General features: G+C 43.3%; 1 protein-coding gene across 1 annotated transcript in view; it reads left to right on the top strand.

The window, feature by feature from the left end:
* Nucleotides 1–14,658, top strand: part of ZNF236 (zinc finger protein 236) — a 68,690-nt gene that overhangs the window by 22,034 nt on the left and 31,998 nt on the right. Inside the window, exons 9-16 of the mRNA XM_068993914.1 lie at nt 36–264; nt 6,217–6,489; nt 7,151–7,354; nt 10,014–10,155; nt 10,875–11,135; nt 12,309–12,562; nt 13,224–13,325; nt 13,901–14,052. Of these exons, the coding sequence (XP_068850015.1) occupies nt 36–264; nt 6,217–6,489; nt 7,151–7,354; nt 10,014–10,155; nt 10,875–11,135; nt 12,309–12,562; nt 13,224–13,325; nt 13,901–14,052 (1,617 nt within the window). The remainder of the gene's footprint in view (nt 1–35; nt 265–6,216; nt 6,490–7,150; nt 7,355–10,013; nt 10,156–10,874; nt 11,136–12,308; nt 12,563–13,223; nt 13,326–13,900; nt 14,053–14,658) is intronic.

Below are 14,658 nucleotides of genomic sequence, written 5' to 3'. Positions count from 1 at the left end.
ACCCCTCCTAACCTCCTAGTTCTGTTCTGTCTCAGCAAGCCTTAGAAAACAGTGGGCTGTCTTCAATTCCAGTTGCAGCGCATCCGAGCGACCCCAGCCACACCAAGGCCGCGGCAGCTCAGGGCCAGACCCCAGACGCTACGAGCATTTCAAGCGAGCCAGCTGACCCTACAGACACAGAGCAAGAGAAAGAGCAGGAAAGCCCAGAGAAGCTGGATAAAAAGGAGAAAAAGATTATAAAGAAGAAATCACCGTTTCTACCAGGTAATTTTAGCACACGTTAAGGTTCCGACAGTTGAGTGGTCAGTTGCTATTTAAGAGTCGTGTCCTCTTTTTCCTTCTGAAGGGGATGTGTTGTTGAAGACTCTTTTCTTCTCTACCCAATAGTGTTTGTTTGTGGTGAGCTTTGTTGAACTTGCCCCTTTTCCGCGGGTGGCTGACGTCCCGTGCTTGAGCCCTCCTTCCTGCCAGCCCTTCATGCCAGGCTCTGCTCTGTCGTCCCCCAGAGCCCCCCGCCTGATGCTCCTGAAGCCCCCCTGCCCCACCCTCTGCCCCTTCCCAGCGGCGCTGTCTGCTGCCCGGCTCCCAGCCTTTGGAAGCCCGCCCCACCTGCATCTCTGCCTCCCCTCTGGGCGTCTGGATGCAAGCGCATGCTGTGGTGAAGCTGGGTTCCTGCTGTCCCCTCAGCATCCTCGTGTCTGCTGAGTGGCGTGTGTTCCCATAGACATGGCTGCGTCACACATATCTCCTTCCTTGCCCTCCTCTCTCGTTCTCTGGGGGACTCGGGCTGTTGTTGGAGGCCAGCTCACATCGCCGCCTCGTAGGAGCAGGGGTCTTCCTCTCTCAGTCCTGAAGACAAGCAGGACCCATGGTCCCCTGGGTCACTCGTGTGCAGCTGGAATGCGTGCTGTGCATTTCCTCAATCCCTCGGGGCTCAGTTTGGCTCACCATGCAGGAGCAGGCCTTACTGTGTCTTTCATGCATAAGATAGATCCCTGCCTTTTGGGAGGAGTGTTCCTGTAAAAATGTTTGCTTAATGCAGTAACTGTTCTTGGGAGGTGTGGACTAACCCTGTCATCTGTGTTAACACTTCTTTCTGAGAACGCATTTTCTCATTGCCAATGTGTGGTTGTGAAGTCTTTGATTCTCAGCCCATAAAACATCTTGGCCCTACTCTCGTTCTTCTCCCTCTTCTTTTGATCTGACCCTTCCTCCCCAGGTGAAAACAGGAGGATGGAACCCAAGCAGTTTATTGTCTGGGTTTTCCCAGGATCTTTAGAGGCAAGAAGGAAATAAGGGCCATTTCCACACATTTTTGTCAGCTGTGTGGTGGCCTTGGAGGTCCCACATTAGCCGTGCGTTCTTGGACATCTCCTTCTCGTACACCTGATAAACTGATGAAAACCCAACAGTCCCTGTGAAATGTTCATACAAGTTATAGCACTTGCTGTGCTGAACATACGGAGGTGCCCAGACGTGGCTGAGGGCAGGCCAGACTGGCCTCCGGAAGGTGCTGAAGGGGAAACTTCATCCCGGGTTGTCCTCCGTCTTTAGGGTTAGAAACGGCTTTCTCTTCTGCACTGAGCATCAGATGGAGATTTCAAAATGAAACTGCAGTTAACCCTATTGTACCTTATTTTAATATGCAATGTTGTACTTACAGAGTCTATAAAGATTATGTAAATGTTAATTTTTGAAATACTTGAATAAATATTTAGAGTACTGAGCAAGTTTATGTAGTTCTAGTAAATTTTAGGTTAAACGTGATCCTTACTATAGGTTGGAACAAGCTTTTTTTGTTTTAATCATCTCTGATGTTGTGATGATAATATCACTGGGGCATGTTTCTATATACAGACACTCCTTTTGATTAAAAGGAGTCCCTCCTTTTATAGGAACCAGTATACTTTTAATGTGATGATCATTTCTGAAAACAAAAACACTTCTTCAGGGGTAGTTGATACCATCTGGTACCCTAAGAAGACCCTGAGCAAACTATTCTTGTGTCATAAGTCATAACATTTTCTTAACAGCTGATAATTAACTTTAATTACATTTCCAAGTTGAACATATATAGGAATCTAAAGCCATCACTCTGATTTACTCAGTCTTGCAAAAATGAATATTTTTAGTAGAATTTGCTTTGTTGTTTTAAGAAGTATTTTTTGTATGGGTTAAATATTTAACAAATACTTCTATATTTATCATAAACCTTGTGACATGTAAATCATTGCTTCTTGTTGTTCAGTCGCGTCCGACTCTTTGCGACCCCATGGCCTGCAAGCATGCCAGGCTTGCTTGTCCTTCACCATCTCCCAGAGTTTGCTCAAGCTCATGTCCATTGAGTCGGTGATGCCATCCAACCATCTTCATCATGAAGTTTTAATAAAGTCAGTTAACCTTTCAACTTTCTCATCTGTAAAAGGGGCAGTGATGGGATAAATAAAAGAGAGTCGAGTAGTGCCTGACACATAGTAAGTGTGTAATAAATACACGTGTTTTTAAGTTTTTCTGAGAGTAGGCAGAACTGCTCATTGCGCGCGGTTCAGAAGGCACACAGGTGGGCGGTGGGTGCACCTTCCTGCCCTTGCCGGGCTCCCTGTGCCCCGCCTGCCCTCCCAGCCGCGGCCTCGCAGGCCTTGTGTCTCCCAGCAGGCACAGGCATGGTGTTGTGTATTCTGTGATACCGTTTTTAGTGAGGTGTGCCATGCTTCATGTGTCTCCCAGCAGGCACAGGCATGGTGGTGTGTATTCTGTGATACCGTTTTTAGTGAGGTGTGCCATGCTGTGTGTGTCTCCCAGCAGGCACAGGCACAGTGTTGTGTATTCTGTGATGCTGCTTTTAGTGAGGTGTGCCATGCTGCGTGTGTCTCCCAGCAAGCACAGGCACAGTGTTGTGTATTCTGTGATGCTGCTTTTAGTGAGGTGTGCCATGCTGCGTGTGTGATTTTCACGCTTTTGCCTCCTAGTGTCTTATGTGCAAGATGCCGCAACAGTGTTCTCTGTAGCGTGTGTTCTTCTCTGATTTGCTTGGCATTTGAGTTAAAAGGGAGAAGTATTTTTTGTTTTCATATAGCAGAAGGGAGAGATAGATTTTATGTTTATATAGCCAAATTTATCAGTGTTTTATGACTTTTGGACTTGTGTTAACACTTAGACTTCAACACTGACATTATGGAAAAAGTGCCTTTTACCTAACACTTTTACACTTTGATTTTCTTTTTTTTTTTTTTTAACATTATAAAATGATCACCACCATATGTCCATCTACCATCTGTATACTTTTGTATTTTAAGCCAAATCTTTGACTGTTTTATTTTTTGTTGTTGACGGGCACCCAGCCACCCAAACACCATTTATTCAGTCCTGTTTTCCCTGCTGAGATGTGGTGCCACCACCATCATACATTACACTCTCAAGCCTGTGTGGGTCTTTTCTGGGCTTTATTCCAGTGATCTTTTTTTTCATGTGTTGTAATACCAAATGGTTTTAACTTTATTGTGTGTTTTATAACTAGGACACCTGGTCCTTTCTCACTTCACTTGTTTTAATTAAAGGTTTTTTTTTTTTTTTTTTTTTTTACTATTTTCTCATATTTATTTTTTCATATGCACTTTAAAAACATCTACTAAACTTCCAGAACTAGTTCGGAAAAACTCCTGTTGGTATTTGTATGTACTGTGCTAAGTCGTGTTAGTTGTGTCTGACTCTTTGAGACCCTATGGACCATAGTCCACCAGGCCCCTCGGTCCATGGGATTCTCCAGGCAAGAACACTGGAGTGGGTCGCCATGCCCTCCTCTGGGCGGTCTTCCCAACCCAGGGATGGAGCCCACTTCTCTTGTGTCTCCTCATCGGCAGGCAGGTTCTTTACCTCTAGCACCACCTGGGAAACCCTGGTATTTGTATGTAAGTGACTTAATTAGAGAGAACTGATGCCTTTGTAACTTTTTGTCTTTATACCAAAGAATAGGGTTAGTGTGGGATTATATGAAATCATGTGTGTGAAACTTTTGAAAATTGTAAAGCACTATATAATTGAAAGAATCATTCAGTAAAAAAAGAAATTAAAAAAGAATAGGGTATGCATTTCCACTTGCTTAGACCTTCTTTTCTTTTTCTTCCCTGTTTTAGTAGTAGTTTAAAGTTTTCTTCTGGATTTTGATTGTAGATAGGAAGGATGTTGATTTCCATAGATTAAAGTGTAGGCCTTTTTCTGAGTTTTAGTTTTTTAGGTGTATAGCCATATCATTTGTAAACAATAATTTTACCTTTTCCTGTATACTGTGTGTTTTTGTATCTTACCTAGTTACATTGGCTAGCATCTGTCAAACATGAGAAATTAATGGCAGTGTGATAGTGAACTTCTTCCTGACCTTATTTAGTAGGATTGCTTTTAGTATTTTCCTAATAAGTCAAACATTTTATTGATAGATTTTATTCACCTCCTCCTGTTTTTAGGCAGTTTTTTATAAACTTAAAAACTAGATGTTGAATTTTAGTAAATCCCTTTTCATCTTGAGGATGACTATATATGTTTTTTCCTTTTAAATTTTATTGATGTGTTTGAAGAGAAAAGCTATTGCCCAACTCCAGGAAGGATTGCCATGTGGGAATGAAGAACTGGTTTTCCAGATCTTACATTTTGTCACAGGGTCAGAAATCTGGATTCAGTTTTCTCTTTCTAACACTGCCTGGGCCAAGCAAGATACTTGCAGGGTGCATTTGGAGCACGTCAGGCTCCGGCTCCAGCTGCCAGTCTGTGTCTCTGTTCCACTTTATTCCCAGAAATAATCAGAACCTGGTGACAGTTGTGTGTCATCTTACGTAATTAAAGATATATTTTCATTTTTGCTTGAAAAAAAATCTGGTCGAGGGAGGTGATTTCCAGACTTTAGCGAACAGAGACTTCCTTTTTGTACCTTGCTTTTCTGATTTGTCGTGGTAAGACATTTAGGTAATTATTGCACTTTTCTAAAATAGTTTTTGTCTAATTAGTTTAAGCAATCTTAAGTTTTAGACTTTCTCAATATGAGAAATATCACCATAGAATAACTATCTTTCTCTCATTAAAAAAAAAAATTTCCCTTGTTTCCTGCTCTTCCCCCCACCCCCCCTCCCCCCGCATGGTTTGTGTATGTTCTTGTTTTCAGAAAAAATATTATTTTGGATTCTTTTACTTAACCTCCTTTCCTATGTTACTTATTCCTGCAAAGAGCATTATTTTCAGGAATATACATTTTCTCTTTGCAAATTCACTTGCCCATAAAGAAAATTCCTTGTATTTATTGTTATCAAAGAGAAGGAAACAACTTTTTCTCTTCCCCTAATAAAATAATGTCTGTACAGACACAGTTCAATAAACAGTGAAAATTTTCTGATGAATTTCCTCAACATGGCCCAAACCTTTTTGATTTCAAGTGGATTCTTATCGTAGGCATCTGTTTAATTGCTGATGAATAAATCTAATTAAAATTTTAAAAGATGATTCTGTCAAATTAGAAATTTGCCAGTTTAGATATTATTTTACCTATTATATTTCCACAGATTCTACTTGTGATTTTTCTTCTGATGGAAATAGTTTTAAGCCTGGTTCAAGGTTGAATAAAAGTGTTTAGAGTTTTTTTATATTTGAAGAATTTTCTATATTTGTTCATGAATCATGAACTCATTTAAATATAGTATTTCTTTGTTTTAACTGTCTAGTTCCTTTCTATAGCATGAGAACTTACCATTTCCTAATCATTTTATTTATATTTTTATTAGTATTTTTATTTTTTTTTGTATTTTTTATTAGTGATAACAGATCGGCTCAGACAAGACTTACTATAACTTCGCTCCTTTTCCTCTTGTTCCTTGAGTTAATTTTGTAGTAGTTGGATGAGATCTGCTGTTCTTTGCATTTCCAGCAGATGAGTCTATACTGCTCATTCTTGATTTATGCCCTAGCACCTGTCTCCTTAGAGTTCCTCTCTCTCAGCCAGTGGTTTGTGTCTTCCTGAGCCTCTTAGGATTGTCTGCAGAATTCAGTCACAGTCGTCTTTCATTTCAGTTATTACGGAGATTTAAGCCTTTCCCACAGTTGATCACACACGCCCTCTGGCGTGGCAGAAAGCACACAGGTGTGGCGTGCGGTCTGAGTGCCCCCGGCCGCCGCAGGGTGTCTGCGCCTGGCTCCGCTCGGTGCTGAGCCGGGTTGGGCCCGTCTCGCCCCCAGGGTCGATCCGCGAGGAGAACGGCGTGCGCTGGCACGTGTGCCCCTGCTGCGCCAAAGAGTTCCGCAAGCCCAGCGATCTGGTGCGCCACATCCGCATCCACACCCACGAGAAGCCCTTCAAGTGCCCCCAGTGCTTCCGGGCCTTCGCCGTGAAGAGCACGCTGACCGCCCACATCAAGACGCACACGGGCATCAAGGCCTTCAAGTGCCAGTACTGCATGAAGAGCTTCTCCACCTCGGGGAGCCTCAAGGTGCACATCCGCCTGCACACAGGTGCGCGGGACGGCGGGGCACGGGGGGCTCGTGCGCGTGGGTGTCACGAGGTCACATGACCTTCTGTAGGCTAAACTGCATCCGCACGAGCAGTCCTCGTGGAGCCCACGGCCAAAAGAGGGAGCATGTCACGCTTTCTTAGAGGTGAGGGCAGCAGCAGTGGGGGTGAGGAGGGAGCCGCCGGGGGCAGCGGGTTCTGACGCAGACCAGGAGCGTGCTCCTGCAACACCAGCGCTTGCTGCCGGTTTACCCAGCGCTGGCCCGGCTGAGTGCAGTGGAGACCCCGAGCGTGTGGGTGCTGCCCACAGGCCTGGGGCCGTGCTGTTCTCCAGTTACAGGCGGTGATGGCATGAGGGGAGGCCCTTACGCAGCCTGGTGTCTCAAGGACGCCTGGTTGCTGGAGCACCCACTTTACCATTTTAGGCTTTCTCCTGAAAGTAGTAAATGCTCTGTTCACAAAAAATGCGCTTATTACGTGCCTTCACATCTATAAAGTGCACTGTATGCAGACAAGGGAAATAACGGATAATATCCATGAAATAATACATATATATATAACATGAAACGACAGATTGAGTATTCAAATCAATATTGCAATACTAGATTTTTATGCTGACCTTAAATGTATGTCTCTGGAATAATTCCACTGTCAATTGTTTAGGAGTCAGACCTTTTGCTTGTCCTCACTGTGACAAGAAGTTCCGAACCTCAGGCCACAGGAAGACTCATGTCGCCTCTCACTTTAAACACACGGAGTTGAGAAAGATGAGGCACCAGCGTAAACCTGCCAAGGTTCGCGTGGGCAAGGCGAATGTCCCAGTCCCTGACATTCCTTTGCAGGAACCGATTCTCATAACAGACGTAGGTAAGAGTCCCCTCCTTGGGTACCTTGCAAGGTGGGGCAGTGTTGTGGTCTGCACAGTTAGATAGCTGTACGCATGGAGCGGGGGGAGTTATTGTGAATTGTTTTGCTCTGTGGGCCAGTATGTCCCACAGAGAAATTAAAATCCTAGTTCTGTCTGTCCCTTAGTCTGCTGCTCAGATTATGTTCCTGGCGAGAGGAAGTGGTGTGTGAGTGAGGGTGTTGGCATCCGAGTCCTTGCCGAGGAGGACTGTTCCTCGGGGACCTGTCATGTGGGGCGCCCGGAGTGCTGTGTCGTCTGCATCACAGATCATCCTCTGGGTGGCTCTCACCTTCTGATAAAAACAACAGTCTGCCAGCTTTTAAATTCTTTTTAGGCTTGATGTTATAATGAAGGGAAATTATGATTTTATTAACTAAAAAGAAAACACTGCTTATGAGAATTTTTGGAAAAATGTAGGTCTTAGAGCAAAGTTAAATTCATTACATTCTGTGCAAGAATTTACGTTTTTATGCAGTTCCTGCATTTCATCATCTTAGGCAAGATATTCTAGTCTGTGAACAAAGTTAGTATCAAACAAAATATGATTTGGTATGAATAAAGCTTAAATGATATAAAGAGAGATACTGTGGATTAATGTCAGTGGTAGTCCACTGATAAGATGATCAACAGTCATGAGCTTTTATGTATTTAGGTGCAGAGCATCAAAATATATAAACCAAAAACAGAAGAAAGGAGAAATATTCAAATTCTGCACCGTAGTGAGAGGTCTTCAAGAGGATTTGAAGCACACATATAAAAAGGGTGATTTAATACCTTTAAAACTGTTTACTCCAAAGTACATGCTCTTTTAAATATGCATGAAGTAGAAGTTGATCACATTCTGGGGTATAAAGAAATTTCAGGTTTTCAAAAATAGAAACTGTAAAGGAAACAATCCTTTATTATAGTTCAATGAAAACATAATAGAAAATAACTATCTAAATTTTCATTATATGGAAAAGAAAGACTCAAAACTGCAATTACAAACATTTTATAAGCAGGTTGAATGGGCCAAAGCTGTTATCAGAGAAATTAAGAGTTTTAAGAAGTGTTTCTTATTAAAGAAGAATGAAAATATATAACTCAAAAAAGTAGAAAAATGAAAAGTAACAAAAAGGAATTAATAAGTATAAAAATTGAAGACAAGATGAAATTCTAGTGAACATAATTTTACAACTTTTAGAAAATAAACAGATAACTTGACATGTCTCTGGTAAACTGAAGACTGAGAAAATGCCTATAGCATTAGGAATGAGACTCAGTCTAAAAGCACAGGTGCAGATGAGATAAACACTTTGCAGGTACTCTGCAACTTTTTGCTAATACATTTGAAAATACAGATGAAATGTATTTTTGTCTAGAGTGGTATATTTAGCAGAATTGACTCTAGAAGAAATGGAAAGCCCTGAAAGACAAGTTTAAGAGCATTCTCCCCCAGATACCAGTCTACAATGACTTTCTGTATGATTTCTACCAAGCTTCCTAGGAACTGTCATTCCTGGGGTGTTTAGTTGTTTAGCGTACAGACACTGATCTGTGGTAGGTTAGAATACTTTGATGCTGTTAGGCGGTTTTGGCAGCTCATAAAACCAAACAGCACAACAGACCAGGTTCACATAGTACGTATTTAATCTTCACCAACGTGATCTCCAGGACTGGCAAATGGGCAGACCTAACAAGCGGCTCAGAGATGTTCACATCCTGGCCCCCTGCATGACTAGGAGGATGGGCTACGCGCACTGGGCGAGCCGGGAGGAAGGAGTAGGTTTTAGGGCACAGGGTTGTGCTGTAACCTGCACCATCAGGGGCCGTCCAGAGAGCAGTGTGCTTGAGGAGCCTGCTGGTGACCCTCGCATGGAAGTGCAAGGCAGCTGAGGGGCAGGGAGTGTGGTGGGGCTCGTTCTTGGACAGAGGAGGCACAGCCCAGCTACTGCTGGCTGCGTGTGTCTTCCCCTTGTCGTTCCAGGCAGATATTAATTCAGAGGGTTCAGTGTCTTTTTGTCCTGAATTGCATAAATTATTGCTTGATGAAGACATACTTATCACATGGTCAGCCTAAGGGAATTCTTTATTCCTTGAAAGTATGTAAAACCTGAAGTATTTAAGATGGTCATTTTGCTGTTTGCAGATACTCCTTTAATAGAATTCCTATGAACACCCTGACTTTTTTAGAACACAAAAATGATACTGGAATTATTTCTGTCTTGAGTTTGTTGTAGTACCTAGGGTATAGTCTTCATACCGAACAAACAAGAGTCCAAGAACTCGGACTGTCCGACATGTTGATGTAGTTGTAGAAATCTGACGCCAGCAGATGCTTACATAGAAAATAAATGTAGAAATCTGTGAGAAAGTGGCTCTAGAACAAAGAGAAGTAACTCTGATAATATAAATATTCCTTTATGTTGGAAAAAAAAATCTGTCTTACATTAGCTTTGTGTTTCCTGATAGGTGTTCTTTCAATAGCCAGTTCCTAACAACGAAAATAGCATTTAGTTGTTACATTGGACTCTAGCTTCTCAGGATTCTTATCTTCTGGGTAAAGCAGGCACCTTTTGACATTTAGCTTTTTTTGGTACATTGACAGTGAATTATTCCTGATTTTCCTTTGCTTTGTAGGTCTTATCCAGCCCATTCCAAGGAACCAGTTGTTTCAAAGTTATTTTAATAACAATTTTGTAAATGAAGCAGATAGACCATACAAGTGTTTTTACTGTCATCGTGCCTATAAAAAGTCTTGCCATCTTAAACAACACATCAGGTAAGGTGACAGACTCAGAGATGGAAAGTGATTTAGTGACCTGGTGACTTGTATAAATACTAAGAGTGGTAGTGTTAACTCTTGTTATTTAAAATGCCACTTCTGACCCCCGAATGTTGATTGATCATTGGTATTCTACCCACTCCAGTACTCTTGCCTGGGGAATTGCGTGGACAGAGGAGCCTGGTGGGCTGCAGTCCATGGAGTTGCAAAGAGCTGGATGTGACTGTGCAACTAAGACACACACCCACATTTTCACCTTTAGTGTCTTGACCAAAATATTTTACCCGCAAATGGCTCCTGATTTTTATTTATACTATTTTATTTTTCAGTTTTTGCAATTTCTAGGACTTGCCAGAGAAGTACTGGTTTGTTTCTTTAGGGTTAATGTTCTTTCACAGGTGTGTTCATCAGAGTTTAGGTTAATTATTGTCACTAGCAACAGTGGAAAGGAAGTAGAAACCTGGTCACAAGAGAGACAGTGAGGGGTCATGAGGAGAGGATGGAATGTGGATGGGGACATGGTGTCTGGTTTTGTGTCAGGCGTGTACGAGCCCCAGGACTTTAGATGGGTCACCTGGGCATAGAATCTCAGGGGTCCCATTGGAATCAGGAAAGTGGGGGGCGATCAAGTGTGATAGTTACGAGAGTGCATTCTAAAGTGTAAGGCGCCGTGAAAGCATAAGGTGCTCATTCATTACTGTTTTTATTCTTTTTAGGTCCCATACAGGTGAAAAGCCCTTTAAGTGTTCTCAGTGTGGAAGAGGCTTTGTTTCTGCAGGAGTGCTCAAAGCGCACGTGCGAACGCACACAGGCCTGAAGTCTTTCAAGTGTCTGATCTGTAACGGCGCTTTCACGACTGGGGGGAGCCTACGGCGACACATGGGCATCCACAATGACCTCCGCCCCTACATGTGCCCCTACTGTCAGAAGACGTTCAAGACCTCGCTCAACTGCAAGAAGCACATGAAAACCCACAGGTAGGTGTGGCGCTGCCGGCCGCCTGCTAGTCATCTGTGTAGTTACACGACTTTGGTGAGAGTGTTTTTAGGAAATAGTTGTCTTTGTTTTCCTGTATTATTACTTCTAGCTTGATCTAAGGAAGCTTCTATATCCGTGTTTAAGGATGTATTAAGAGCCATAGACTAAAGCATAACATTTTTATTTTTAATATGATATTGAAGCAGTCTGTGTTGCACTAAATGCTTTGTAAACTGTCTTAAACTGATCATCAGTAGTAGATAAAATGCTAGATAGACTGTGTCTATGGTAATTATGAAATGAAGATTGCAAAAAAGAAAGTCGTGGTTGACTCCGTGACTTCTAGGCATATCATCAGTGTTACCTGCATGGTAATTATTCTAGGTTGTCGATCAAGGGAACATATGTTAGCTATCACACCATCTGTCATTGCCGCTGACTTAGATTTTTGCTTGAGCAGAGGGCTATCTTGTCTCTAGATGGAGTCCTTGCAGAAATTCATTTCTGCCAAATCAGATCTGTGTTTGAGCTGGAGTTTTTTTTTTTTTTTTTCTTTAGGTTTTTGATTCACTCACTGAATACATTGTTCATTTTTCTCTTTGAAAGAAAAGTTGTTGGCCTTGATGAAAATATGCTGGGTGTATTTGTATATGGAAAAGTGATATTAATAGAAATAAGGCTCCTACAGAAAATGAAATTGGCCACACGCCTCGCCGTCCAGATGCTGTAGCCCGTGGACCTGGTCACTGGGCCAAGCACGGCCTGGCAGGTCCCAGGACTTCCCACGTCTCCCACACATGTGTATAGTGCTGAAAGCAGTCTGGCAGAGCTCCGCCTCATTTCATGCGGGTCTTTTTCCCAGCGCTTGGGCTCATTGCGCCATTTGGGTTGGAAGGGTTTTACTTTGAAACGTGGCCTCTCTTGAATTTTTTTAAGCTTTAAAAAATTTCTTGTTGCCTTCAAGTCCATATAATCTGTGAAAGTGTTTAAGGGGACATGATTTTTCTTTCAGAATTATTAATAGTATTTAACTTTGAACTGGATTGCCATCATGACTTCAAAACGAGATAAAGTAAATTTAGTGAGTAAACTATAGCTTGGGCAGTAGTAGCCCATGCCCCTGGTTTTCGACCACACCTGACGCTGTGGACTATTCTTGGTTCCTTTTGAAGATACGAGCTCGCCCAGCAACTTCAGCAGCATCAGCAGGCCTCCTCCATGGACGATAGCACTGTGGACCAGCAGGGCATGCACGTGTCTACCCCGATGCAGGTGGAGATCGAGAGCGAGGCACTGCAGCCCAGCACCGAGGCTGTGGCCGCCAACCCCGGGGCCATGCTGGAGCTGGGGCCGCCGCACGGCGTGAGCGCCGAAGAGGCGGGGCTGGGCCCACAGATGGCGGGGCAGCCTTTGGAGGCAGAGGAAGGTGAGCTTTACCTCCTAAGAGTTTGCAGCCTGTGTCCCCCAGTCCTTCTTGGTCCTCTCATCTCTTGACTGTTGCGGTCATGACCTGTGCTGTGTGTACTTGTGAGCATTTGCGAGGCATTTGGAGCTATAGACATAGGACCTTCCAATACGTACTTTTTGTAGCCCACTGTTACCCCGAGGACACCTAGAAGCCTTTGGTCTTCATGCGTGTTCATCTGTGTGATTGTGTGTGCTCTGTTCCAGCGACTCCCAGTCTCTACAGGGTGAGGCTGCCAGCCTTCTGTCCCTGGAGCCTCGACTCCTCATCCAGTGCGCTGCCTCTTGCAGGAAGGTCGCACTCAGAAAGCTGTCCACTTCCCTGGGGACACCAAGCTTAGTGACAGAGTCTGGCCCAGGGTCTCCTACAGGCCTACAGACAATTGGCCGGCCAGCTGACTGTTTTGTTACGGTCCAAAATGCATCTGGTCTATGATCAGGACTTTGTAGTTTTTACCCCCAAATATATAAATTTATATACACTATGTTTGCATTGTCTTCCTACTGTCTTTTCAAAATAAGGAAGCTGAGTTTTGGGGAAAAAAGAAACCTATCCTTTTGGACAGACTGGTAGGCCTGCGGTAACTTCCAGGTCTGTGAGCCCCTCTTACTTCTGTCTTCAGACAGGTTCGTGGCCCCACAGCAGGCCCTGCAGGGGCACATGGACCAGCTTCATGAGCAGGCACCCCCTCAACAGTCCTTCGAACCGGCTGGCTTGTCTCAGGGTCAGTGGTGGGTCTCACCTGGGGCTTAATAATGAGCGGTACCTGGCTGGGCTTAACTTTACAGCAACTTCGAGAGCTTCCTTTAACGCTCTTCTGGAATGTATGATTTCAAACCACATGCTTTATAACATGGATATATTGTGTGTGTTGTATGTGTGTTAATGCTCTTCTGGAATGTATGATTTCAAATTGCATGCTTTCTTATCTTACACGGATATTGTGTTTATGTGTACATGTGTATGCACACATTATTTTGTAGTCTGCTCAGGTTTTCCAGAAAGTGATTTTAATAATCACGCTACATGTGGTTTCTAGCCAAGGAAAGGAAATTGAGTAGCAATTGGGACTTAGAAGTAAGTGCGTCCTTGTGGCTGGTCTGTCTGCCGGCCCTGTGAAGATACAAGCCTGTGCATAGGTCACTTCAGAGCCTGCTGATAAGACTGGTTCTAGCTCAGAAAGCACACGTTACTTTAATTAGCTTTATTTGTAAAACCAGCCTTTTTTGTTTTTCTTGTGTGTGTGTGTGTGTAGCTTTAGTATTTTTGGTGAAACTCACGTTTTCTGACTTGTTTCAGGTTTTACAGTGACTGATACATACAGTCAGCAGACCCCGTTCCCCCCCGTCCAGCAGTTACAAGATTCTAGCACACTGGAGTCCCAGGCCCTCTCCACGAGCTTCCACCAGCAGAACCTCCTTCCCGTGCCTGGCACCGACACCATTAATGTAGTGAGTGTTACAGAAGTGTCCCCATGAGCAGATTCTAGCTTATTCTTCACTGTAATTTTTTAGGTGCCTGGCACCGACACCATTAATGTAGTTAAATAAGAATAAGCTAATTTTAGCTTGTTCTTCACTGTAATTTTTTAAATTCACTTAAGAGCGTATGCATGCTCGTTACAGCTTTAACACTGTTGCATCACCTGTGAAAACTGGAATGTTTGTCATATAGGGCTTCTTGTCCCTTAAAACATTTTTGTATGACTTTAAGATTTCATTCCCATCACATGGCTTGACATTTTCGGTTAAAAGTCAGGGAAGTCAGGATAGTGGAACGGACTTTGGTAACATCTGAAGGATATCATGGTGCTTTAGCAATCAACCCTGAACATTTTAATCTGTGGGATCTTGAAAGAAACATGTTAGAATGCATGCTAACAGACCGAATATAAATATTGAGATGCATCATTTGAGATTTTATTTCTTAGGCAAGTTGGGCTTCCCTGATAGCTCAGTTGGTAAAGAATCCACCTGTAATGCAGGAGACCCTGGTTTGATTCTTAAGCCAGGAAGATCTGCTGGAGAAGGGATAGGCTACCCACTCCAGTATTCTTG

This window comes from Capricornis sumatraensis, chromosome 21, assembly GCF_032405125.1.
Source record: "Capricornis sumatraensis isolate serow.1 chromosome 21, serow.2, whole genome shotgun sequence".
Classification (NCBI taxonomy): Eukaryota; Metazoa; Chordata; class Mammalia; order Artiodactyla; family Bovidae; genus Capricornis; species Capricornis sumatraensis.
This window is presented reverse-complemented; position numbering and strand designations above follow the sequence as displayed.